General features: G+C 59.6%; 3 protein-coding genes across 12 annotated transcripts in view; 2 read left to right on the forward strand and 1 right to left on the reverse strand.

The window, feature by feature from the left end:
- The first annotated feature begins 1,169 nt into the window (after positions 1-1,169).
- On the forward strand, positions 1,170-3,224 carry F2rl3 (F2R like thrombin or trypsin receptor 3). Of its 3 annotated transcripts, XM_023707638.1 has the most exons (3): positions 1,170-1,440; positions 1,628-2,551; positions 3,030-3,224. In XM_023707638.1, exons 1-3 carry the CDS (start codon positions 1,353-1,355, stop codon positions 3,122-3,124), a joined length of 1,107 nt encoding a protein of 368 aa, XP_023563406.1. In that variant the 5' UTR covers positions 1,170-1,352; the 3' UTR covers positions 3,125-3,224. The 3 variants fall into 3 exon arrangements, with proteins under 3 accessions (XP_023563406.1, XP_004647458.1, XP_023563405.1); XM_004647401.2 differs by having other exon boundaries at positions 1,628-3,121; XM_023707637.1 differs by having other exon boundaries at positions 1,631-3,121.
- A 1,883-nt stretch (positions 3,225-5,107) lies between these two features.
- Positions 5,108-11,846, reverse strand: Haus8 (HAUS augmin like complex subunit 8). 3 transcript variants are annotated; one of them, XM_004647402.2, is made up of 11 exons: positions 11,774-11,846; positions 9,131-9,195; positions 8,812-8,867; positions 8,372-8,450; positions 8,098-8,190; positions 7,707-7,801; positions 6,984-7,049; positions 6,752-6,910; positions 6,001-6,142; positions 5,730-5,871; positions 5,108-5,474 (listed from the first exon to the last, which is right to left on the reverse strand). In XM_004647402.2, the coding sequence occupies exons 1-11, from the start codon at positions 11,800-11,802 to the stop codon at positions 5,318-5,320; spliced, it is 1,083 nt and encodes a 360-aa protein (XP_004647459.1). In that variant the 5' UTR covers positions 11,803-11,846; the 3' UTR covers positions 5,108-5,317. The 3 variants fall into 3 exon arrangements, with proteins under 3 accessions (XP_004647459.1, XP_023563385.1, XP_023563384.1); XM_023707617.1 differs by lacking the exon at positions 11,774-11,846 and adding an exon at positions 10,309-10,398 and having other exon boundaries at positions 8,812-8,871; XM_023707616.1 differs by lacking the exon at positions 11,774-11,846 and adding an exon at positions 10,309-10,397.
- Positions 11,847-12,139: 293 nt separating this feature from the next.
- Positions 12,140-24,855, forward strand: part of Myo9b (myosin IXB) — a 61,833-nt gene continuing 49,117 nt past the window's right edge. For 5 of the 6 annotated variants that reach the window (XM_023707623.1, XM_023707625.1, XM_023707622.1 and 2 more), the window contains exons 1-2: positions 12,155-12,230; positions 23,067-23,969. In XM_023707623.1, the coding sequence (XP_023563391.1) occupies positions 23,127-23,969 (843 nt within the window). In that variant the 5' untranslated portion in view covers positions 12,155-12,230; positions 23,067-23,126. Of the gene's footprint in view, positions 12,231-23,066; positions 23,970-24,855 lie in introns of all 6 variants that reach the window. The other variant, XM_023707627.1, reaches the window with a different exon arrangement.

Consider the following 24,855-nt stretch of genomic DNA (forward strand, 5'->3'; position numbering starts at 1 on the left):
CCATGGTAGTTCAGCCCTGTCACCTAGTTTGCACAAAAGTCTCAATGAAATGCAGATATGGGGATGTGCCTGTCATTATAGCACTGGGAAGGCTAAGGCAAGAGGATCCCAAATTCAACTTAGCCAGACCCTGTCTCAAAACGAAAAGGGCAGGGGGCTGGAGAGATGGCTCAGTAGAATAAGCACTTGCCTGGCAAACGTAAGGGCTTGAGTTCAATCCCCGGTTCCGCAAAAAAAAAAAACCAAAAAGGGCTGGGGATGGGGCGATGGTGGAGGCCCTGGGTTGAGTCATGAGGTGCTCATGATGGTGACCATCGTAACTGCTCCAGGGTGCAAGGTGGTGGTGGGGTTTTCAGGGGCAGCGGGAGGCGCCGGCACAGGCCACGTCTGCACAACACTGCCCAGCCCTGCCTGCACCCAGGTGCCTGGAGTGGGATGCAGAGGCCGTGGCCAGGGTGTGACCCTCTTGTTCCTAGGCCACTGTGGCTGTGGCCCACATCAATACGCCTCTGGTTCACCACCATGAAATGCATCACTGCCTCCCCTTTTTGTTGGCACCAGGAATCAAACTCAGGACCTCGAGCTTGCCAGGTGTGCCGCTGAGCTATAACCCTGGCCTTTTCCCAGCTTCCCTTTTAAGAAGTAAACTAGTTGCTGTGGGAGGAAACCGTGAAGCTGGCCTGGGGACAGCAGCCTGGCCCCTCCCGGAACCAGCTGTGTCCGCCCCATGGGGTAACACCATGATCCCTTGGGTGACCCCCATCCTTATTTGGGCATCTGTCCCCAGTGTCACGGTGCTGCCCAAGTGAGCTGGGCCAGACAGCTTCCTGTGCATCTTTCTGACCCAGTTCTGACCTGGAAACTTCGTATCTTGGCACAGCCACCATAAGGACCAAAGTGCTCCACTGGTATGGCTGGCCTTTAGTGACCGCAGCATCACTCCCGCCCTGGGGGGGTGCCCTGGCCAGAGCCCTTGAGGGCCAGGGGCAGCGCAGTCACTTCCTGGCGTCTCCTGTGTGTGGCTGCAGTGGATCTGGAGCAGGAAACAGCCACTTGGGAACTCCGCCCTTAGGTTCTGACACCATTGGCCTGGCCTGGCCACTAGCCTGGAAAGTCCCTGTGGTCACCCGGGGGGGACAGAGGGGCTCAAGGATATGTTCTGCCCTATTGTGCCTGCGGGGCATCAGCAGGACAGAGGGACCTGGCTGCTGTCCCTGCAGGCTTGCTGGCCAGCAACCTCCCTGTGGCCTTGGGGGCCTGGCCCCAGCACCCCAGTTATCTCCACGGGTTCCGGAACCCGGGCCAGGGTGACGAGGCAGGAAGCCCTGGGCCACAGTGGAGCACACGACAGCATGTGGAGGGCCTTGCTGTGGCTTCTGGGGCTGGGGCTCAGCCTGGTGGGCAGCAACCCAACCCCCAGCATCTACGATGAGGACTATGGTGAGTGGCCAACGCCTGTGGGTGAGGGGACCCCACCTGGGGAGGCACAGGCCTGTCCTTCCGGGGCACTGTCTGGCTCCATCATACCCGCCAGGGACCACAGGCTGAGCAGGGTACTGTCTCAGACTAGTCCCTAGGATGGGGCAGGCAGAGGGCTCCCCAGTCCTGACCTGCACCCCTCTCCCAGCAGCCAGCACACTGGCGCCCTGGGCCAGGCTGGAGGCGGCAAGGACCCCACAGCAGGCAGCCCCACGAAGCTTCCCTGGCCAGGCCTATGCCAACGACAGTGACGCGCTGGTGCTCACGGACAGCTCACAGGCGCTGCTACTGGGCTGGGTGCCCACGCAGCTGGTGCCTGCACTATATGTGCTGGCACTGGCAGTCGGGCTGCCGGCCAATGCGCTGGCGCTCTGGGTGCTGGTGGTGCGCGGCCCCCGGCTGCCAGCCACCACACTGCTCATGAACCTGGCGGCCGCTGACCTGCTGCTGGGCCTGGCGCTGCCACCACGCCTGGCCTACCACCTGCGTGGCCAGCACTGGCCTTTCGGAGAAGTGGCCTGCCGCTTGTCAACAGCCGCCCTCTACGGCCACATGTACGGCGCAGTGCTGCTGTTAGCCGCCATCAGCTTGGACCGCTACCTGGCCCTGGTGCACCCACTGCGTGCCCGGGCCCTCCGTGGACACCGCCTGGCCACTGGGCTCTGTGTGGGTGCCTGGCTGGTGGCCACTGCGCTGGCCACACCCCTGGCCCTGCAGCGGCAGACCTTCCGCCTGGCAGGCTCCGACCACCTACTGTGCCATGACGCTCTGCCGCTGGCCACCCAGGCATCCTTCTGGCAGCCGGCGTTCGTGTGCTTGGCTGTGCTCGGCTGCTTTCTGCCCTTGCTGCTCATGGTGCTGTGCCATGGGGCCACACTGTATGCACTGGCGGCCAGTGGCTGGCGGCACAGCCACGCGTTGCGGCTCACAGCCCTTGTGCTGGCCTCAGCCGTAGCCTTCTTCGTGCCTAGCAATACGCTGCTGCTGCTACACTACTCGGACCCCAGCCCAGGCAGGTGGGGAGACTTGTATGGCACCTATATACCCAGCCTGGCGCTCAGCACCCTCAACAGTTGCGTGGACCCCTTCCTATACTACTACGCATCCCCTGAGTTCAGGGACAAGGTGCAGGGGCAGCTGTGTCGCTGGCTGACTGCAGGCACCACTTCCCAGGGGTCCCAGGAAGTGGGTGGCCCAGGCACTGGCTCCTCCCAGCTCTGAAAGCTCCCCAGGGTGGTGGGAGGACAGGGTGAGTCCCCCAGTCACATCTACCCGTGGGACACTACTGTCCTCAGAGTCAGCTGGACCCTGGACCCTGTGTCTTCTGAGAGATGGGATTCAGTGGCTGTCACCATGGGGGCTAGACTGAGGAAGCCATAGCCCCTGCCACAAGGATTCTGGCAAGGTGCCGAGTCTCTCTGGAACTGGGTGTAGCATATCCTGAGGCTCTGAGCTGTGGTCCTCATGGCAGCTTGTGCCTGAGGGTGCAATGGCAAGGTCCAGACCACACAGCCAGAGCTGACATCTCAGCCCAATGTGACTTCGTCTAGGGAATGAAGCTTTTTCCTGGGAACATCTGCCCAACTGGCAATCCTGCTCCTCCTGGACCCCAAGGCACCAGCCCATCCTGTTGCCCACATCCTGAAGGAACCTGGACCCTGCCCTCATAAGTGATGGTGGGTCACTGCCCCCAACTGCTCCTACTGAATGTCCTGTCTGCTCCATGCAGAGAGGGACTGGGGACCCCTGGGCTGAGCTCACTGTAGTTACTACGCCTAAATTAAAGATGTGTTACTGTGAGACACTGAGTCCTACTCCCCACATACAGGGCAGCAATGGTACCAAGGCGGGAGGGAGTCACAGGAGGGAGCAGGAATGTGCTGCAGAGCACATGGGGAAGGGGTTCCTGGGGAACACAGAGGCTGAGGGAGGAGTGTTGGGGATAGTGGATACAGAGGCCTTAGAGCCCAGGCATCCTCCCATGGGTGGGCAGGGACAGTTGGGAGGGACACGGTTAGCTCCTTGATAGGGTCTGCTCAAACCCCTCCCAGGCGCCCAGAGTCCTTCCTGACCCTGCTGCCCGCCGAGTGGCACCAGCCCCCTTCATGTTGTGGCAAGTCTGGCTAAACTGCCCAGGCTGGCCCCCGCACTTCTGCAGACTCCCCAGGGTTCGGGCTGCAGTGACCACACTCCTACGCTGATACCCAAGGGGTATACAGCTGTAAGCACTGCCCCAGACGTGGGTCCTCCCCTGCCAAGGTCTCAGCTTTGCCCCCTCAGGCATGTGTAGCACAAAGGCCCACCAGTGTCTCTGTGTCCCACCCCACCCATGAGGCGGTGGCACCAAGACGCTTCCAGTCCCCGTGGACTCAAGTCTCTGACCCTTCACAACCCTGCAGCCCTGCACCATGTGGCCTTACCAGGTTTGTCACCAGGCCCCATGGGGATGGATGCCAGGTTGTGGCACAGTGCCTGCCTCTTCCTGCCAGGCAGAAGCTGGCAGCTCTCGCTAAGTTCTGCCCCATCCCAGCTGGACCCTTCACTGGGCCCATGGAACCTGTGGTCCTCAGCACTGCCTGCCCCTGCGTGGCAGAATGTGGAACCAAGGCCCGGCCGTGACCCCCACTGCGACTGCACCTAGGCTGTGCTGCCCAAGGACAGGGCTGGGCCTGGGGGCTCCGAGTAACCCCGGCTCTGGGTCAACTTGTGCTCACCAGGTCGCAGCTTTAACCAGGTGTGGTGCGAGGACTGCAGCCTCAGGAGGCTGCCTACCTAGATGGCCTCAGAAACAATCCCTTGAGAGCAAGCCACGCAGGGCAGGGCAGGGCGGCGAGACGCCCTTTCCTTCCCTGCAGCTGTGCTGAGCACCTACATTTCTGGGCCTCTACCGGCGTGGGCCAAGATGAACTTTACAAACTAGTTTCAGGTTGTGTGCCACAAACAAACCTGGGCCAAAACGATGGCCTGTGGGTACAGAAGCACCTCAGGTCTGGCCAAGGTCCCAGAATGCAGACCTTCACAGGATGCCTGCCGTGTGCGGATTGAGCTGGGACCTGGACCACAGCCAGTCACCAACCTGCGGGCACCTGTAGAGCTAGTCATCGGAAGCGGCCTGAGGACTTGGGGAGACCCCATCATAGAACACAAAGTGCTGGCACCTCCACCACAACAGAACCCTGACCTGGTCCCAGGTTGGGGCTCCCGGCGAGGCCAGCAGAGGGCATCTGCTTGAGGTGCCAACCCAGGGCAGATGGCACAGGCAGGGTGGCACTGGCCCAGGAGCAGGCTTTCTGGGACACAGAGGGTGGGCACTGGCTCTGCTGTGGTAACACCACACATTTGTCCCCAGGACCAGGTGCCCCCCATCTCCCAGGTGCCACGTACGCCTCTCTGTGGTCCCACCCAGGGAGAACACACTCTGACCCACAAGTTTCTGTTTTATCTTTTATTTTTAGGGGAGGGTCTACAAGGTGTTCAGGGTCTCACTACTGGATCAGACTCATAGCGGTCCACCTGTTTATAGCCTCCCAAGAGCTGGGATTACAGGTGCACTACCACGCCCAGTCTCAATTGCTGTCTCAGTGTGCCCGGGAGTGGGGCCGGCATGGCAGGCCTGGGGATTGAACCCCCAGCCCCTGTACCTGCTTGCAGGAGCTTTAATCTGCTGAACTATTTGGCCGGCCCTGTTTCTGTTTTCAATAAGAGACAGACACAGCCAAGCTGTGGTGAAGTCCTTTTTGGTATCCTCCATGCCACAGGAAAGTCTCCACTCAGCCCCTGTGGAGCCAGGGCCTTGTGGGCTAGAGACAAGCAGTGGCGTCCCTGAAGGGGTCTGTCCTTAGCTGGCCCCGAGGGTCCCCACAGGGCCTCTGTCGGGGCTAAAGTACCAGTGGCAGGCAGCCTCAGCACCCTGTGCGTCTTCCCAGGCCTCCTGGCTGGTGAGGGCCGCTTCCTTGCTGGCCTCGGCCGACAGCTGCAGCACCTGTGCAAAGCTCCTGCAGGGACAGGGAGGCGAGGGAGGAGGATCAGGTAGGGCCCAGCTTGGGAAGCTGAAGTTACTTTGCAAGAAGACCTTGAGTTGGACCCCAGCACACGCACACATGCAGACACTGTACAGCTAGGAAAGGGCAGTGAACTGGAGGTGCTCAGGGCTCCCAGCTCTTATGGTGACCTTGTGCACGATGACACCTGCCAGCCACCACCCTCTGCCCGGGAGCACAAGACACCCCACCCTGCAAAGTGTCAGTCACCTCCGGAGCTCGAGGTCCTTCTGTGAGGTCGCATCCCTGAGCTCAGCCAGCAGGGCCAGCACCTGTCCCTGTTCTTCAGAGCCGCCGAGGCCCAGCTCGGCCAGCAGGCGGTGGGTGGTGGTCAGCTCGGCCTGCAGGGTGTCTAGGGAGGACAAGGCATCAGGCTCAGGGGCTTAGCGGCCTACAGGCCCAAGGCACCCACTCAGGGCCCCTCCCTGCGGCCCCACCCGCTGGGGCTCCAGCACACACACACAATAGCCCTTGGCCCTACCCAGCAGCTGCCGCCCGCCGTGTTCCAGGTGGATGGCGTACACAGGCAGCTCATGCCGGGTGGTATCCAGGGCTGTGGCCAGCGCCCTGTAGTGCTCCTGGAAGCGCCTGGCCACTGCCTTGAAGGGGTGCAGCACCTCCATCTGCAGGAAGGACCTGGTGAACCCAGGCCCTGTGCAGGCTTAGGGGGCCGGGGGCTGGCAGGCTGGCCTTGCCCCAGGGAGCTGTGGCACCCTCTGTCCCTATACCCAGAGCTTCCGATGGCAGTGGCATGGCCTGCCCAGGCGTGCATGGTGCCTGCTGGGTGGCAATGCCAGGCAGACTGTCCCACAGTCTATGCGTGAACATAGCCATGAGGCCATTTTCAGCATGGCCTCTGCTCAGGTCTATGGGGACAGAGATGGGGGCCTGGCCGCCAGGTGTCCACGTGCAGATGCTAGGCACTTCAGATGTGACTACACCCCCAGGTCATGCTAACACCCTGTCGGTGTCTTGCAATGTGCTGACTCGCAGTGAGGCGGTTGCAGCCGGGCTCCCCACACTAAGAGGAAGCCAAAGTGGGGATGGTGGCCACACCTCCAGCCAGCCTTCTGGAGGCGGAGGCAGGAGGACCGTAAGCTCAAGCCCAGCGTTAGCACCTGAGAGACCTCTTCTCAGATAAAGCCTGTGCACCAGCAGGGACCCAGCTCTGGGCACGTGTCCTTGGCACTGCACACCCAGGACCGAGGCCACCCCACCCGAGCCACACCGACCTGGGCATCAAGCGTGCCCACCAGCTCCTGGTGCTTCTGCTGCAGCAGCAGCTTGCGCCTTAGTTCGTGCACCTTCCGCTGCAGCTGGGCCTGCTCGCGGCCCATGGCCAGCAGGCTCCGCTCCGCCTTCTCCTCCAGCCCTGCCAGCCCGTTCTGCATCTGCAGACAAGGTGAGCTCAGGCCATGCACACAAGGTGCCTTTCCTCCATGCCTGGGGCTAGCACTGCCTCACCTTCACCGTCAGCAGGGTCAGCAGTAGCGTCTGGGATGCCATCATCTCCATCACTTCCGGGAGATCCTGTAAGGAAAGCAGCACTCGGAGGGCTGAAGCAGGAGGACTGCTGAGCTATAACCCCATTCCATTCCCTTCTACAAAATTTTTTAAAAAACTTTTTTTTTGGGGGCAGATTCGGGGATTGAACTCAGTCCCTTGCACGTGCCAGGCAAGTGCTTATTCTAATGAACCATCTCCCTGGCCCCTAAAAAAATATTTTATTGGCTTATTTGGTACAAGGTCTTTGCTATGCAGCCTCCCCATGATAGGATTACAGGCATGGGCCACCATGCACTTCGGTGGCCAACACAGTATACGGTACTAGGGATTGTACCCAGGTCCTTGCGCTTTGCCAGGCAGGTGCTTAGACCACCAAGCTATCTCCTTAGTCCTATAAATTTTTATTTTGAACTGGAGTCTTGCCAAGCCACTAACTACCTGGGGCTGATTTCAAATTTTTGATTCTCCTGCCTCAGCCTCCCAGAGTGCAGGGAGGACAGGCATGTGCCCTTACGCCTGGCTCCAGCTCTCTCAAGGGGGGGATCCTAACCTACCACACTGCACCATGCTTCACGAAGCCAGAGGTGCCCCACCTGGTGTCCACCCCTGTGCGCCATGACGCAGGGACCAGGTCTCCCAGGGAGCAGGCAGTGAGGCCCAGCGTCCTCCTGCCGGGCTTACCGGGCCCTTCCTCTGTGGGGCTATGAAGGACGTTGCCTTGGGTCTCCGTGCCAGTGTCTTCTCCAGCTGTGGTATCTTCCCAACCGTGCTTCGGTCTACAACACAGCAAGGAGGTGCACATACGCCACCCTGCAGCCACCCCCAGCCGACTGCAGTGGGAGATGCAACACCTGCTGCCGCCTAGCGCCGAGGAGCACGGTGGTTTCTCACGTGCCCACAGCTGGCTGGGAGTGGCCTTCGCTGCTGCCACCACCCAGCCAGGCGGGTACAGCCCGGTCAGCCAGGGGCAGGCCCCGCCCAGTGCCACACAGGGCTTCTACCATAGGCTCACCCGTGAGCACTAGCACGAGGCCAGCAACCGCACCCGGGCCAGCCTAAGACAGGGCCTTACCACCAATGGCTGAGAGGTCCAGGTCTGGTGGCGCAGTGCCATGCCCCTCCAGCAAGGTGGACTGCAGGTCACCCTGGCCCGCGCCACTGGTATCTGCACCAGACAAGAGCCCGAGTTTGTGTGGGACCCCAGGCTCCATGCACTCTGCCTGGGGCATCTGACTATGAAGCAAGGCCCGCGAGCATGCTGGCCCAGAGACAGTGGGTCACCAGGGCCCTGTGCCTGGACCTCCAGGAGAAGCAAGGGCTCGGATGCAGCTGGGGCCCTCGCGCACCTGTGGCCTTGGGCAGCTGACCTGGTCTCCTTACAACGTCTGTCACTTTCCCGCTGGCTCTGGTGTCCATAGTAGGGGCCTGTCACAGACATACGACACTCAGGGAGCAGACCTTCCTAAAGGTATCCGTCTACTCCAGCTGCCCATTCCTCATGGCAGGTCAGATCCAAAGGCCTCTTGTCATCGTTCACATGAGACGAGCACATCCTGTCCTGTTGGCGAGGGCAGTTCCAGGACACAGGAGTTGCCTGAGCCAGTGTTTGTCAGTGCTTTTGAGAGCACTGTCGGTCTCCTGCAGGATCAACCTGGACAGCTGGAAGGACATCCTTGAAGCCACCCCAGTTCTGCACAGAGGGCTGGATCTCAAGGCCGGGCAGGGCCCACACTGCTGCCCGGGAGCTTCGCTATCCCGGATGGAGCCGCACAACCCAGCCTCTCACCTTTCTGGCTGCCTTCCTCTCATACTGCAGGTAGCGTGACTCCACCATTCTCCCACCTGGCTCGAAAACACAACCAAACCAACACAACACACGTGATGAAAAAACCCCAAACTTTTGGTGATACTGGATGCTGAACCCAGGGCCTTCTTACTAAACTACACCCCCCGGCCCTTTTTAGTTTTGAGACAGGGTCCACGGTACTAAGTAGCCCAGACTGGGCTCCCTCTTTCGATCCTCCTGCTTCAGCCGCCCACAGAGGACAGGCTTGCGCCCCATCTACCTGACAAGACAGTTTTTTGTGGGGAGCCGATGCACTCACCTTGTGCTCTTTTTCCTCTGACCCTGGAGCCACTGGGGGTGCTGGGCCCAGCTGCAGAGGACTTCCTGGAAGAGGGCAGAGAGAGCCTGTTCATCTGATGCACAACTGAGAGACAGCAGCATTGATGCAACAGCTTGTCCCAGGGATAGCCTCAGGAGGCCAGGCCACCTCCCCAGGAAGAGCAGCAGCCCTATGCCATGGCCCTGCAGACAGCTCCACGGAGATGCAGACTTGCGCAGAGCGGATGCAAGAGGTTCAGGGTGTGCTGTGGCTTGTCAGCCGCATAGCAGCACTTTTTAGGACCCATGCAAATGGCAGGAAGGTGCTGCAGGGCTCCCAGCAGGTCAGGACCTTCCCAGGCTGCCCTCCCACAGCCGGCCCTGCAATTAAGGGGCGGGGTAGCCAGAAGCTTTGCTGCCACTGTCTGGGTGGCTGGGCCAAGGGCCAGCCTGGTGACACAGGTGTCCTTTGAGGGGGCAGGGATGGGGTGACAGACAGCACCTCCTCTAGGATCTGAGACTCCAGAGGTCACACAGGGGGGCTACTAGCATGGGGAGGGGACCTCGAATGCAACTCTGCACCCCACATTGTCCAGCAAGCGGCCCTGCAGGGACCTGGCTACACCCTCACATGGCTGGGAGAACAGAGAGGGACAAGCTGGCTGTGATGGTGCACGCCTATAATCCCAGTGCTCAGGAAGCTGAGGCAGGACGATCACAGCTAAATCAAAGTCAACCTGTCTCAAGAAAATAAAGCAAAAAGAAGATACCTGAGGCAAAAGAACACCCAGAAAGTAGTGCAGGTACAGAACCCAAAGGAAACCTGAAGAGGCAGGAAGTGGCCTGGCTGCCAGGCCGCGGTGAAGGCTCCAGGCCCTGCCATGCCACAGGGCTAAGACTCAGGGACCAGAATGCGGGCTGGGCCTTCATAAGCTGGATGACGACTGCTAAAAAAGAGAGCGGTCCATCATGCTCAGGTTTTAAGAATTTAAAAATAGACCACTTGGAGCCTGATGTAACAGGAAAGGGCCCAGAGACAGGCCTGGCTGACTAACCGGCTTCAGCCTTCCGGGATGATGCCAGGGTTTCAGCTAGCCAGGCTGCAGGCAGGAGGCAGGGCTCCGAGGGAAGCCAGAGGCCTGAGGGAGGCCAAGGCAGAGACAGGCCTCAGGCACCTACCTGCTCAGCTCGGACAGATACTAAAACCCTCCAGGCCAGTATCCAGAGGCTGAGGCAGGAGGATTGCCTGAAGTTCAGGGCCAGCTTGGGCTACATAGCAAGACCCTGTCTTCAAAAAAACCAAAGACAGGGCTGGTGAGATGGCTCAGTGGTCTAAAGCACCTACTTAGAACAAGCTAAGCCAAGCAAAGCACAGGGACCTCGGTTCAATCCCCCAGCACCACATGCCAGCCCCCCCCCCCCTCTGGTGGGCTGAACTGGCCACACACAAAATAAATAAAAAAAAACAAAGACAAACTGAGTAAAAATGTAAAGGTATCTGCTGCGTGCAAATGCAAGCACCCCAGCTTCCTAGAAGCAAGACAAGGTGCCTGTGCTTGGTTCTCCCAAGTCCACAGACCAGCTGTCTGCTTTGAGTAGAAACAAACACTTCCGCCTGAGGACAAATTCCGTCACACTAAGCTTAAACTGTAAGCTTTAAGATGAACAAAAGTCCTACTTGCTTATCTCCTGAAGATTTCCTAGCTTACCTAAAAGCAATGCTTTGTGTAAGACCAACTCACTGCACTTTTAGAAAAATATCTTTTATTTTTGCCACCCGTCGATGTTTATTCATACGGTCTAATGCCAACAATCTTTCAAGACAAAGTCTTGTCTGTAGTCCAGGCTGGCTTTGCATTCTGGATCTTTACAAACCAGAGATCAACCGTTTCCCCAAGTTCCCGAACCTGGTGTACAAACCACCACCCACGTCTCAGAAAGCGCAGAAAAGCCAGCACCCGTCGGCAAAGCGGCTCACAGGCGGGAAGGGCAGCTGCGGACGCCGGCCGCAGGTCGGGCCGCGATGGTCGGTCGGTCCGTCCGTCCGTCCGGCTGCCGCGCGCCCGTGTCCTCCCTACGCTCCCGGTCGCGAGAGCTGGCCATCTGAGGCATCAGAGGCTGGTGATTTCCGAAGCCTTTGCCTTCTACCTTAAGTGGGCCCCTAGCTGTTGGGGAACGACACTAGGTGTGGCCGGGACCCGAGAGGTTGACGGCACTCGCTCAAGCCTGAGCGCCCAGTAAGCGCCCCACTTCGCTCTCCTTCCTGACGCGGTATTCTCCGCGCGCCTCGGGAGTCCACTCTAAGTGGGGGGCACGAAACGTGCAGCGGGAGGAGAGGGCACGCGGCGTGGGCGCTGGCACTCCCAAGGTCGCCAACGCCACCGCCGCACGCTAACACCTCCCCCGGCGCATCCCGGGCCGAATCCCGCGCTCAGGACTCGAACTCCGGGTCGAGCTGTGAACGCGAGTTCCGGCCATGCGCAGAGGCCGCAGGGAGCGGAGCCCCAACGTGCAGTTCCCAGAGGTAAGGTCCCGGACTTGCCCCAAAGATCCCCATTCCTTAATTTTCTCTTGGCGAGCCGCAGCCCTCGCCATGGCCACCCCGACGGTCTCCGCAAACCCACAACTCGGGGCCTCCACTCACCCCGCGCCGCGCCCCGAGGAGTCCGCCATTTCCCGCCTTCCACTCAAAAGCCCAGCGCCGCAAGGCTGGCTCCGCCCCCGCGCCGCAGGTCAGACCTCCTGGCGCAGTCACAGGAGGGGTGAACGCGGCGCCGACATAGTGCGGAGAGGACGTCGCGCGAGCAGAGAACCCCTCCTTCCCTCATACTTGGTATCGTCCATCAGCTGCGGGAGGTGGGGGCCGCGGTCTGGAAGGAAGGGGCGGAACTTTGCGGCGCCCCGCCCATCAGCGGGGGGCGTCACGCTCCCAGGCCCCGCCCCTCCGGAACCCGGAAGTGGGCGCGCGCTGGGTAGCGGCGGGCGCGGCGGGGCGGAGCGCGGCGGCCGGGCAGCGGCAGGGCAGCGGCAGCGGGAGGGCTGGCGGGTGTCGGAGAGAGGATCCCGCCCGGGGTCCGTGGCCCGCGGCGGCCGAGGCCCAGGTGAGCCCGGGAAGCCTGCGAGGGCGCTCCATCTCGGAGGGGACGGGTTGTGGAGGCAAGGACGGACTGAGGGGCTCGTGGGGGTGCGGTGGCGGGGGTTGAGGGGCGGGCCGAGCCCGAGGGAGCCGGAGAGGTGGTGGGGGAGCGGGCGGAGGGAGGCGCGACCCGGCCGGCGGGGCGGGCGGGGATCGCAGGCTGTGTCGGCCAAGGAAGACGTGGCTTAGGTGGCGTTAGGGGGTCGCAGGAAGCGGGGCTCGGCCCCGAGGAGCGCAGTTGGAGCCCTGCTGGGAGGTTCCGCTCGCGACGGGGTCGGGACCAGGCCCGTGGCGTCCCGGGAGTGAGAGGCTCCGAACCCACTGATGTGGCAACCGGCTACTGGGAAGGGGGAAGCGGGGGTGGTTGGGAAGAAGACGGGGACCTTGGAGGCGAGGGCGGCCTAGCCCGGTGTGGGTGTTGGGATGCAGACCCCGGAGATCTCCGTTTCTCTTCATTCACCTTCCGTACTGCACCCCCAGGGGCTGGAGGATGCCCGGAGCCCCTCCAGGCGCCGCCTGCCCGGACTTGGAAACTCATTGGTGCTCTAGGCGCTCAAGACTGGAGTAGGTGGATTCTGGGGTTTTAGGGCTCGAGGAAGGAACATGCGGGCCTCGAGGTGTATTTCCGAAGGGAAAGAGGGGTGCTGCTATCGCTGCAGCCTCCATTCTTGGACTTAAATGGGTAAAACGACATACAGGAAGTGTGTCCCCCGGTAGTGGCGGCTGTGAGCTCAGCCTCTGCAGGGTCAGGCCACCATGTGCCCCCTTCTTTCTGGGGCTTCCTGAAGGCGAAGGATCTTGAAGGGGCTGCACCCCTTCCCCTGTGGCTAGTGTGGCCGTAGGTAAGAACATCACGGAGGGTCCCAGCCCCTCCCTTCCCTAGGCGTTTTGTGGTCTTGAAGTCTGCAGAGTCCTCAGGTGTCCCGGGGCAGCTGAGGACTGTCACAGGCTCAGCTCTTTGTCTGCTATGGCAAGGGGCTGCAGCTGGTGTTGTGTGTATAGGGGGGTGATTGGCATCACTGTCTCCCCTTCCCCACTGAGGGGACCCTTATCTGTGATCTGTTAAAAAGGGGGTAGAGGGACCGGGGAGATGGCTCAGTGGAATAAGTGCTTCTTTGGCAAGTGCAAGGGCCTGAGTTCAATCCCCAGTTCTGCAAAATAAATAAATAAATAAATAAATAAATAAATAAATAAATAAAATTAAAAAATAAACAAAAAGGGGGTAGAGTTTATCTAGGATATGAGTCTGGATAGTTTCTATGTATAAGAAAGCCTTAGATAATCACCCTAGTTACTTTCCAGAAGGTTCTGCTTTGAGAAGCAGAAGGCTTGCAGCCTTGCTTGCCCTGGGGCACACAATTACAGCCCAGTCTTGCCTATTGCAGACGTTGTCTGTGAGCCTGCTTTGGCCCAGATACCCCAGTGCCCCAGTGGCAGGGATGGAATCGCCCCATCTTGGGGCCCCATGGAGGCCACCTCCTTGCACCAGAACACTGCCCTATGGGGTCTCTGAAGGAGGTGAGCTGGGGGTGCCAGGGCACAGCCGCAGGCACATCTCTCCACTGGTCCTTCACCCTCAAGAGTATGGGATCTGCAGGATCAGCATTTTCCAGCCCAACCCCTCTTATTAACTTTGCCGTCTGCAGGACCCGCCCTGCCTCCCCAGTCCCGCACACCTGGCTCTTAAATTCCCACTCCAGTTCTTCTGCAGGGTTTCCCCTGCAGTGCTGGGCCAGGCAAGTGCTCACCACCCACCCGCGGCCCTCGTACTGGTGATGAGCACAGTGCATCTGTCCCTAGGGCCAGAGCCAGGCGTCCCTGGGCAGGATGTCCTCACACTCAGCCTGGTTCCCAGGTAGCAGGTGGGTGCTTGGGAATCTCCCTTTCTTATGATCATGGGGTTCATTTCTCTTCCTCAGCAGGGCATGCTAACTGGCCACTTCCCTTTCAGTTTTGCTGGATGGGCCTAAGCTCATGGTGCTGAGCATGTGACTGGCCCTTGTCCCCTGGAGGAAGGGTGCCTGGTATCCCCCTGGAGCAAATGGTGCTTGGATTGGGTATCAGAGGTGGCATAGGATGTCCCTGGGGTAGAGCTAGGGATGAGCTGGGCTGGGGCTGGAGAGGTCAAGCAGGTTTCTCAGGAAGCAGAGTGGCTGCACTGAGCCGGACAGCTGTGTGGGAGGAAGATGGGTTGTGTGAGTGGGTCCCTCGGACGCCCCCTCAGTGAGGGCCTGGGAGCAGCAGCTTTGATTTCTCTAGCCACTGTCCAGAGAGTTCTTGTTCCCAGTTTCCCGAGACAGGCCCCAGCAGGTGACAGGGTTTTGGAGAATGTGAAGGATCATGGGTCATCTTAAGTTGGTGCAGAATTTCTCAACTGTGCCATTATTTTGTGAGCAGCTGGACTGTCCCTCGCTCTGGCCATTCAGTGCCCTAGGTGGGGTGGTACTAAGATGTGGGTCCCCAGCCTCAGTGGGCCACATTGTCTGTCTGTGTCAGGCTGCTTCTAAGAGCAAGACAGGAACCCAAATTGTGTCTTGCAGTCACTTCTTAATTGGCAGGTCACTTTTAATTTGCAGCAAGCAGGTGTAATAAAGGAGCAGTTAGGGCTGGGGTGAGGGGCTTTGACCCCCAGGATGGGTGGAAGGAGTGCCGGGGGTAGCAGGGAGCCTCAGGCTGTTGTCCTTTGCTTCTTTGTATCACCCATGACCTGGATATCTGAAGGCCCTGTCCCCATCTGGGAACAAACTGTCGCTTTTCTTCTGAAATTAGAGATACTAGGTTTTGACCTCAAAAACTACTTTGCAAGTTGGCCCAGATGAAGGTGGCTTTTGTACCGGGTTATCGCTGGTGTGCCTTGCCTGTCAGTTCCCACGTGCCCCTGCAATGCCCCTCCACCTGTCCCCAAGACTGTGGCATTACTCTTCCTCAAGCTAGGAGATACACATCCCAGGGCCGGGGACTGATGGCCCCTCCTGAGTGCTGCTCCGGACCCCAGCCCCCAACCCCACTGTGCCAGGCCGCCTCTCCTCTGCTGCTGGTCAGCGGCAAGGGCGACCTCCCTGTGGAGAGCAAGACAGGCCTTCCCTTCTGCCCTTGCCGCCATCCGGGAGGCAGAACAAAGGCCCCTGTCTCATCTTGCTGGGTCACTGCTGCTGCCACTGCCGGGCCAGGAGAGAGCCCACATGTGGGCGGGCGTGCTCCCCAAGCAGCCCCTGTTCTGGTGCTCACTTCCGAGTCCAGCCCCCCCCCCCCATGAGGAATGCCGCAGTGATTCGGGTTCAGCCGGGTCTCGTCAGGTTGTGAATGAGCTGTTCTGTGACTCATGTGCATGGCTCACTTCTGCCCCTCCCAGTGGTGGTGGGTGTGCACAAAGGACCGCAGGGGATGGCTTGTGACCCCCACGTCGCCAGTGCTGCCGAAACAAAGTGCCACAAAATGGGCACCCCGTTGTTCCAGGGCTGGGCTCAGAGCTCGAGATACTGAACCTGGGAGGTGTCCTGGCCTTCCAGGAGGCCTTCATCTCCCTGTGCGTGGGCGTCATGGTGAAGGTGTGCTGGCTTGTCTCTGTCTGGTTTCCTTTGGCAGGAGATGTGTCGCAGGATGTGGGGTTCCCTGAGGACCATAGCTGGCTTCTCCCACTGGGGTGGGCCCTTAACTGTGTGGGCTTCTGGGGACAGCTGGCTTGTTACACCAGGTGAGGGACAGTAAGGAGCTTGGAGAGAAGGGGTCCATCCTGGGCTGGTACGCGGCAGGGATGTCCCATGGCTACGTCAGCTGTGGAAGGTCCCTGCTGGGGAATTTTCTGGATTTATGCTCACAGGTTCAGGGTGACTCAGGCAGGCAGGGACCTGCCAGAGGGGCAGATCTCTTGGGAATTTATGGGGTCTTGTAGGGCCAGGAGTGGGGGCCCTGGGGAAAAGTAAAAATGGGTGTCCAAAGGGGTCCCCATTCTCAGTGTTGCCGTGGTCACCGGGAAGGAACACCCCAGAGCAGCTCTGGGTGGTGGGGTGGGAGATGCTTCTAGAAGTCCTGGCATCCTCGCTAGAGGGAATGTCGCCTGGGAGCTGCTTGGTGTCGGCCAGGGATGTCCTTGTCTGAAGCAGGGTTGGGCCCACAGGCCTGGGTGACTGGATGGAAGCCATGAGGGTCCTGGCAAGTGGCAGGGCCAGCTGCAGGATGGAATGGAGTGATGGAGTCCCCAACAGCCACCATGTGGGCTACACCATGGCTTGGGGTCTGCCTGGGTCCCCCGTACTGCCAGATGCCATCACACCATGTGGCATCCTGTACCCCGAGGCCCCACGTGCAGTGACCCTTGCCTTGCTGTCTGAGGCAGGGTTCTCAGGCTTGGTGTTGGAGACACTGGAGGCAAATCCTGGCCAACGCAGGGTGACAGCATGCTTGGCCCTGACCTCATGTGACCTCAGTCTTTTGGGATGTGGGGTCTGTGGGAGGAGGTACACAGGTCCCGTGTGAGTCTTGCCCTGTTTATGCCAGGGGCCAGTTTGGGGCTGTGGGTGCCCACAGTGGACGTAGGTCTCAACCCAAAGTAATAAGGAAGTAGTGAAGGGCACCTGCATCTAGGGAAAAGAGACCTCTTTGCTGTTCTGGATTCGCAGCCCCTGTCTGGGAGCTGGCAGTATCTCCCAGCATGGAGTACCCAGTAGGGAGCACTGCTCCTGGGTTCTGTCCTCAGTCCTGCAGGGAAAGAAAGACAGAAACCAGGACGTGGCTCATGGTGGGAGGCAGCTCGTGGCTGTGTGGATGGGTGGACCTGTGGCCTGCGCTCGCCACTGTGCATCACCTCAGCCCTGGCGGCCTACTCACTGACCGGCTCACTCACTGGCCGATGGCTGTGCTGGGCCTTGAACCTGGGGCCTTCGTCCTGAGATGCGTCTTCAGCCCTTCTTTAATTCCAGTTTTTCACTTTGACACAGAGTGTCATGAAGTCACTGAGTTGCCCAGGCAGGACTTGAACTTGCAGTCCTCCTGCCTCAGCCTTTCAGGGTGCTGGGTTGACAAAGAATTTGGTATTTAGCCTGGGCTCCATTCCCCAGATAGCTGCCAATGACTCTGGCATATTCCAGAGTCTGAAAAGATCTGGAACCCAAAGCCCTTGGGTCCAGGTCCAGCTGAGGATGGCCAGCCTGCTGCAGCTCCATGAGGCTGTGTCTTGGCTGGAAGCACAGGGTGTCACTGCCAGGAGGTCCCTGCATCGCGTGGTGGAGACACTGGGCTCTATCTGACTAGCCTCTGGTCGTCCTTGTGGGTCCCCTGTAAAGGTCACCAGGCTGCCTCTGCTTGCCTGCTCTGCAGTGCCCCACCCAGAGCCCTGATGTCTGTCCCCACAGTCCATGTGCTTGCGGTGCTGTCCTGATGTCCCCTCCCAGCACTTCCCTTCTCTGCCAGCCACACTGAACCCCTTTCTCCTCTCTGGCCACTGTCCCCAGGTCCCAGTGCACTCTGCTTCCCCAGGGGCCACTGTGTCCCCAAGCACTCTTTTCCTCCCGCTCCTTAGCACCTTCTGTCCTCCTGGATCTCTGTCCTGGGCCCCACCTCTTGGATACCAGCGGCTCCCCCACCCTAGGCTGACAGCCGCAATGTTAGGATGCTAGACTTACTCTGCAGGTCACTGAGCAGATTTGTGTACCATCCTGTGGACTGTCATGGGTCCCTTTTGCATCTAGTGGCCTAGGGTGTGGAACTGAGGGACATTCAGTGACCAGAGGCAGATAGATGACACCCACTTGGAGATACAAGGCTGGGCAAGGCACACACTGGGTGGGGCCTGCTGTTGACTGCAGGAGCACGTGGCCTCAGGCTGCAGCTTCCAGGCCCCTGGGCTGTTGACGGCTGTTGGCTGTCTGCTGCTGGGCCCTGGAAGGGGGTCCTGAGGCTGCCATTGAAGGTAGCAGATGAGGATGCGGGCCGTGCAGCCCCCATGCCCCCTCCCTGCACAGGAGCCCTTCTTCGTCTTCCCTCTGAGGCCCCAGGCCACCCCATCTCTGCTGCCATCTTCTCCCTGCTGTTCCTTCAGTGCCACAGATGCATTCCAGGCAAGGTTGCATGCTGAGATTATGGGTGGCCACGAGGTGATCCAGGCTGGCCTTAGACTTGCAGGGGTCTCCCTGCCTCAGCCTGCTTGATGCATGGGCCGCTGTGCCCAGCTGCGGATGCAGTTGTGTGACACTGCACTCTCATTAGGGCTGTGCCCAGCCCTGCGCCAGTGGCATCCCACCCACCCTGACTTCTGTTCACGCACACTGGCATCAAGCTCTCCTCCCCTTGTCCACCAGGGGACACCTTCCCTTCAGGGTGAAGCGGCAGCACATTCCTGGGCTTGGACCCGCCCAGGGGACTTTGCCCCGAATGCCCTTCTCTGCCCCCTGCAGGACGAGTCACAGTGCCCAGAAAGTGCAGGATGCTTGCCTTCCCGAGCCTAAGCTGCAGTGACTTCAGCCGGTTAGCCTGAGCCTCAGGGCGGCCTCTGGCCCGGTCTAGCTGCCTGCCTCCTTCGACTCCAGCCCCAGAGCAGGCTGTGGAGGCTTGCCACGTGCACGTGCTTGCCCAGCGCCCACCCAAGCCTCTCCCTCATGCCTCCGCACAGTGTGAGAGGTGCCCTCGATGGGTGGGAGGCACACAGGCTACAGCCGCAGAACCTTGCCATGTCACATTTCTGGTTTTAAGCCAACATCAGTGATCACTGCAGTCACACGTGTGTGACATAAGCTCAGTCACCAGAAACAGTGGCCACATTCTCTATGGGGGGTGGGGAGATAGCTCAGTGGCATGAGTGCCCGTCTGACACGTGTAAGGTTCTGAGTTTGATCCCCAGCACTCACACATTTTCTGAGGGCCAATTAGGACTCTGGTTCCAGCACCTTCCTGCCCTGCGTGGTCACCTGGCCCTCCCACACCCAAGCAGGCCCACTGCAGTCTCTGCAACCTGCCTGTCCAGATGCTTTCTGGGTGTGAGCCACGCTTGCTTGCCCTGGGTGTTGGCTGCTTCGATGTTTCTGTTCTAGAGGGTTTGTCTTGCGGCTCAGAATGCATTGCTTGTGCACGGCCGTGTAGTACTCCGCTGCATTCTGGCCCCGTGCCCTTCACCGTGGGCTATGTCTGCATTTTCAGTTTGATTTCCATGTGGTGACGAGATGGTTTTTGGTGAGCCCGTGGCCGAGTCACCCTCGAGTTTGAGGATGTACTTTACTTCCTCTTGGCCTTACAAGGTGGCTTGCCTTGTGAGACGGATACCTCAACTCTGGCAGGGGGAGCAATATGATTGTTTGGGTCAGGAAAGGATGATTTTTCTGGATTCCTGCCTCCAAGGACCCCCAGGGCTTGTTCCAAAACCCCAGACCTACTTCTTTTTTTTTTTTTTTTTGGCGGAACCAGGGATTGAACTCAGGCCCTTGCGCTTGCCAGGGAAGTGCTTATTCCACTGAGCCATCTCCCCGGCCCCCAAAGAAACTTTTTTTTTTTTTTTGCTGTACCAGGTATTGAACTCAGGCCCCTGCACTTGCCAGGGAAGTGCAAATTCCAGTGTGCCATCTCCCTGGCCCTTTTTTTTTTTTTTAAGGAACTGGAGATTGATCTCAGCCCTGGTGCTTGCCAGGGAAGCGCTTATTCCATTGAGCCATCTCCCTGGTCCCCCAGGCCCACTTCTTGTTTGGGGCTCCTGGGGGACAGGTTTCACTTGCACTTAAGACAGACATCGGGCCACTGTGCAGTTAGCTAACGTCCAGTCCCAGGACAGCAGGGACTTGGACTCGGCCTTCGAGGGCAGTGTGCTGGAAGCCACCGAGGCCACGCTTGCATCCTGGGGGCGGCAGCAGCTTCTGGGAGCTAGTTATCACCTTCCCACAGTGGGACAGGGACGAGGGCAGGGCATCCCAAGCTGAGGATTGGCAGAGGCCTGGAGCCACCATCCCTGTGGGGCAGGGCTGTGGCGGCTGTGTGTGGTCTGCATGGACAGAGGCCAGGTATGAAGGACAAACCCAGGAGCTGGAGCGGGGTGTGGATGTGCACTTTCGTCCACCAAACTGGACCGTGTCATGGCGGTGGTGTCACACTTTGACTTTGTGCCTGGCCACTGTCACCCTGCGTCATGTTTTCAGTTGAGCCACGTCCCAGCATGTGGCAGTGTTTCTTTTTTCCTGGTTGAATAATATTCTACTTTCTGTTTGCCCCATGCACCAATGATGGAAGCTGGCTTCCTTTTTACCTGGGGGTCGGGGGTCCGACTGTGAGCATGGTGAGCAGGGATTTGTGGCCCTTTTGCAGTACTCAGGGGTATGGAGCTGGCGGCTGCTGGGTGTACGCCAACCTTTGTCTCGGGTTTCCGTTCCACTGGGCCATGGCCACCCTCCTGGGAAGCACCACTTCGAGACCCTGCAAGGCGCACTGTCCTCCCCTCCAGAGTGTTTTCTGTGAAGCTGTGTGGGCCGCCCCTCGTACTGTACTTTTCCAAAGGGCCGCGTAGCTGCTTGAACCCAGAGCTAGCATGCTTCTGTGTTTGTCCTAAATTCTCCCGGGAGGCCGAACCAGGTGGTGCTCAGAAAGGTGGGGAAGACGCAGTCAGGTGCCTGTGAGTGGTGGAAAGGGATTGCAAGCTGGTTGCTTTCCCTGGTGGTGTGTGGTGGGCCCCTGGCACTCAGAGGCTGAGGTGGAAGGTCAAAACTTTGAGCCCAGCCTGGGCAGTGTAGCGGCTTAGCAGTGCTCTGTCTGAGAATAGTTGGTTTATTTAATAAACAAAAAACTAGAAGCACTAGGCTGTCAAAGCCTGTGGGGGGGGGGGAGCATCTATACGGTTGTGTCTATGAAGAGTTGGGTCCCTGGTGGAAATGTCTGGGGTGGGTGGTTGTTCAGGACCCAGCCCAGCCCATGTGAAAGGCAGTGCTGCCCAGGGAGCCCAGACAGGCCCAGCAGCTGTCAGGATCCAGTCCTTCGTTCTGTGGTGCTGGGCTGGACTGGGGCTGCACACAGCAAGTCCTGGCCCTGGAAGGAGGGGTAGACTCCTTGGCCCCGGGGAAGGGGTAGGATTGAGAGCTCTGGCTGCTTCTAGCCAGGCCCCTCCCCCTCTGACCTCATGCTCTGTCATCCAGGCCCCTGGTAGCCCTGGCCCCTTGGGCTCATGACCCTGAGTCACGCTTCTGCTGGGCCAGAGGTCAGCACACCCTTGCTGCACGGGGCCTTGTGGTAAGCATTCTGAGCGTGTGAGCCCTCCTGTCGGCTGTGACTAGGTACCCTCCCCTGCTATTGCAAGGGATGCCCATGGTCTATGCCTGGGATGCTTTCCTCTTACAGCCAGCAGTGAATGGGCTTGTCACATCTTCCTCACTGATCACCCACCTCAGGAACGGACTTGTCTCCATCCTTCAGAACACATCCTGGTGTTCCCATGCTGGCCCCATAGGATGATTGCTTCTGCTGAGTGTCACTTGGGGTTGCGCTTTAAGCCTATGCACATTTGGTGGCCTGTCTGCCTCTCCTCCTCGGCCCAAGCCAGGCTCCATTTAGCTTCCTTTCAGCTCACGTGGGTCCCAGTGTGTACCATGGCCTTGTGTCCCAAGGCCCCAGGGGCTCTCTGCAGTGCTGCTTGCCTTTGCTGTCTCCTGCAGCCTTCAGGAGCAGATGAGTGCTTTTGTGGTTATTTTTTGAGACAGGGACTCAGTGAAGTCTCTTTCAGTGATACTCCTGCCTCAGTCTCCTCAGTGATGGGATGACACGCATACAGGAATGCAATTAGAACTCAGCTGTGGGAGGGCTGGGGGTGTGGCTCTGGAGGGTGCTCCCTGAGTGGAACCAGGCACCGGCTCTGTCGCCAGAGAGCAGAGGAAAAGGAGAGGCGTTTTCTGTGGGCTACTTTAGGGTTGACAGGAAAGTGCGAGGGCAGAGTTGTACAGAGCAAGCCTGTCCTGGCTCATGTCCCGGTGCACACTGCAGAGCGCCAAGCTTCGTGGCGCCTGTGGCTTTGGGGCTGAGAGACTGGAGTTACTGAGCCACACTCCTGGCATTGTGGGGATGGCACGGGGGCTGCAGGAGGGGCCCATGCAGGTAACAAAGAATGACCCTAATCCTGACCAGGCTGCTGGGCCTCTTGGCCTCTGCCGCACCTTGGGCCCAGGCACACAGCACAGGCCAGGGCCAGTGGTCTTCCAGGGTGAATGTTGTCAGAGGCCCGACTTTGTTGTCCTGCATTTGCCTCCTTCACCAGTGTTCCCTGCGCCCCTAGTCTACCCACCAGTGGTGGCAAGGAGTTGGCCTGACCCTAGCACTCCAGGCCACAGCCAAGGCCCTGAGGAGAGGTCTGCAGGGCAGCTGCATGGGGAGGCTTGGCCGCAAGCTCAATGGGGGGTTGGACCGGCGGGTGTCCAGCGATGGCACTCATCCTAAGAGCCACAGGGAGGGGTTGGCAGCTGCGCTTTTATGGGGGAAGGTATTAGAGTGGAGACAGGTCTGATTCCAGTCACTCAGGAGCTTGAGACAGGAGAGCTGCAAGCTTGAGGCCAGTCAGTGCAACGAGTCTGAGTGGAAACAAAAACCATGAAGAAGGGGGCTGCTATGGAGGCACACAGCTCTTGTCCTAGTGCTCCTGTAGGCTGAGGCTGGAGGGTCCCAGAGTTAAGCCCTGTCATTTAGAATAAAGGGTGCACAAGGCTGAGGCGGGAGCTCAGGGTCTGTGTTCAGTCCCCAGAGCTGCAAAGAGAGGGAAAGAGACAGCAGGGCCATGGGCCTCATTCAGGGGCTGCCTGCCTTTGCGGGCGGCCCCACCTGCCTGACTCGCCGCCCTCCCTTGCAGGTGCAGAAGCCGGCACGCGCCCAGGCCCGGGCGGCATGCGGAGGCCCCACGGGCGGCAGGATGAGTGTGAGTACAGAGGCAGGCGGCATGGGCCGCCAGGAGCAGGGCACCTACGGCCTGCACATCTACCCACAGCTGTCCTGGACACCGAGCCCGGCCTCGTGCTGTGTGACTGCCACCAAGGACAGCACCACGGCCGAGGTCATCCGCGAGGCTGTGGCCCGCCTACAGCTGGACGGCAGCAGGCTCTATGCACTGGCGGAGGTGAAGGAGGCTGGCGGTGAGGAGTGGCTGCTGGACGCCAGCGATGCCCCCGTGCACCGTGTGCTGCTGTGGCCGCGCCGGGCACAGGCTGAGCACCCGCGCGAGGATGGCTACTACTTCCTGCTGCAGGAACGTGGTGCCGATGGTGCCATCCAGCATGTGCACTCGCCCTTAGTGACGCAGGCCTCGGCGGCTCGGCGCTTGGTGCAACGCGGCCTCCTGCCTCCACCACAAGCTGATGTGGATGACCTGTGCAACCTGCCTGAGCTGACAGAGGAGAACCTGCTGCGCAGCCTCAAGTGCCGCTTCCTGCAGCAGAAGATCTACACCTACGCCGGCAGCATCCTGGTAGCCATCAACCCCTTCAAGTTCCTGCCCATCTACAACCCCAAGTACGTGAAGCTCTATGAGAACCAGCGGCTGGGTAAGCTGGAGCCGCACGTGTTCGCGCTGGCTGATGTGGCCTACTACACCATGCTGCGCAAGCGCGTGAATCAGTGCATCGTTATCTCGGGCGAGAGCGGCTCGGGCAAGACGCAGAGCACCAACTTCCTCATTCACTGCCTCACTGCGCTCAGCCAGAAGGGCTATGCCAGCGGTGTGGAAAGGACCATCCTGGGTGCGGGGCCAGTGCTTGAGGTGAGTGGCAGGCGGGTGCTCATGTGCCCGTCCAGCTTTGATGCCCAGTGCCTTCAGAAGACTTTTTACTTGGAGACGAAGTCTTGCTGCGTTGCCCACGCTGCTACACTGGAGCTCAGCCTTCCTCCCTCAGCCTCAGGTGTAGGCCTGGTTGCCAGAGGCCTGGCTTAGCAGTGGGCGTGGCTCGCTGGTGTGTGGGAACCCTGGGTCCCATCCCCAGGGCTGATGCCAAACAGAAGGAGGAATACCCAACCAGTGTGGAGGTGTATACCTGCAGTCCCAGCACTCGGGAGGCTGAGGCAGCAGGATCGTTGCAAGTCTGAGGCCAGTCTGGGCTGCAGAGTGAGTTCAGAGTCAGCTTAGATTGCACAATGAGACCCTTTCTCAAAAAAAAAAAAAAAAAAAAAAAAAAAGAAAAAGAAAAAGACTGAGCAGGAATTAGAGTGCGGGAGTCCCGCTGGTCAGGCTGTGTCACTGCAGCTGTGGCGACTGATCTGTGCAAGCGCTGGCGTCTGAGGTGCTGAACATACCAGACTGCTGTGCCTGGCTGCCCTCAGCACCTTTGCAGGTGTGGGCTGCAGGTCCACTTGGCAGTCACACGAGCCCCATCTGAAAAGCCCATGGGGCTGTCGCTCTGCCTGCTGGGATGGCACAGAGCTAGGTCTGTGGTGCGGGTGCTCCAGGCTGGTGATTTGAGCTTTTTTTACTGCCTCGTAATGTTCTTTTATAGTGCTGGGTTGGGCTTGGCAAGCCAGGAATGGGCAGTGTTCAGGGAAACGGTTGATCTGCATTGATGCTTGTAGACGTCTTTGCTATGTGAGTCCCGAGAATGCATGAGACAGCTATGTCACATCGCCCTCACTCCCTTGGGTGCCCACACCTTCTA

This window comes from Octodon degus, unplaced genomic scaffold (genome assembly GCF_000260255.1).
Source record: "Octodon degus isolate 3935 unplaced genomic scaffold, OctDeg1.0 scaffold00304, whole genome shotgun sequence".
NCBI classification, from domain to species: Eukaryota; Metazoa; Chordata; class Mammalia; order Rodentia; family Octodontidae; genus Octodon; species Octodon degus.

Coding starts and splice junctions, on each gene's coding strand:
- F2rl3 (XM_004647401.2), top strand. CDS start 1,353: ATGTGGAGGGCCTTGCTGTGGCTTCTGGGGCTGGGGCTCAGCCTGGTG. Junction 1,441..1,627: donor CATCTACGATGAGGACTATG/GTGAGTGGCCAA, acceptor CCCCTCTCCCAG/CAGCCAGCACACTGGCGCCC.
- Haus8 (XM_004647402.2), bottom strand. CDS start 11,802: ATGGCGGACTCCTCGGGGCGCGGCGCGGG. Junction 8,868..9,130: donor CAGAGGAAAAAGAGCACAAG/GTGAGTGCATCG, acceptor TTTTCGAGCCAG/GTGGGAGAATGGTGGAGTCA. Junction 7,050..7,706: donor CCCCACAGAGGAAGGGCCCG/GTAAGCCCGGCA, acceptor CTTTCCTTACAG/GATCTCCCGGAAGTGATGGA.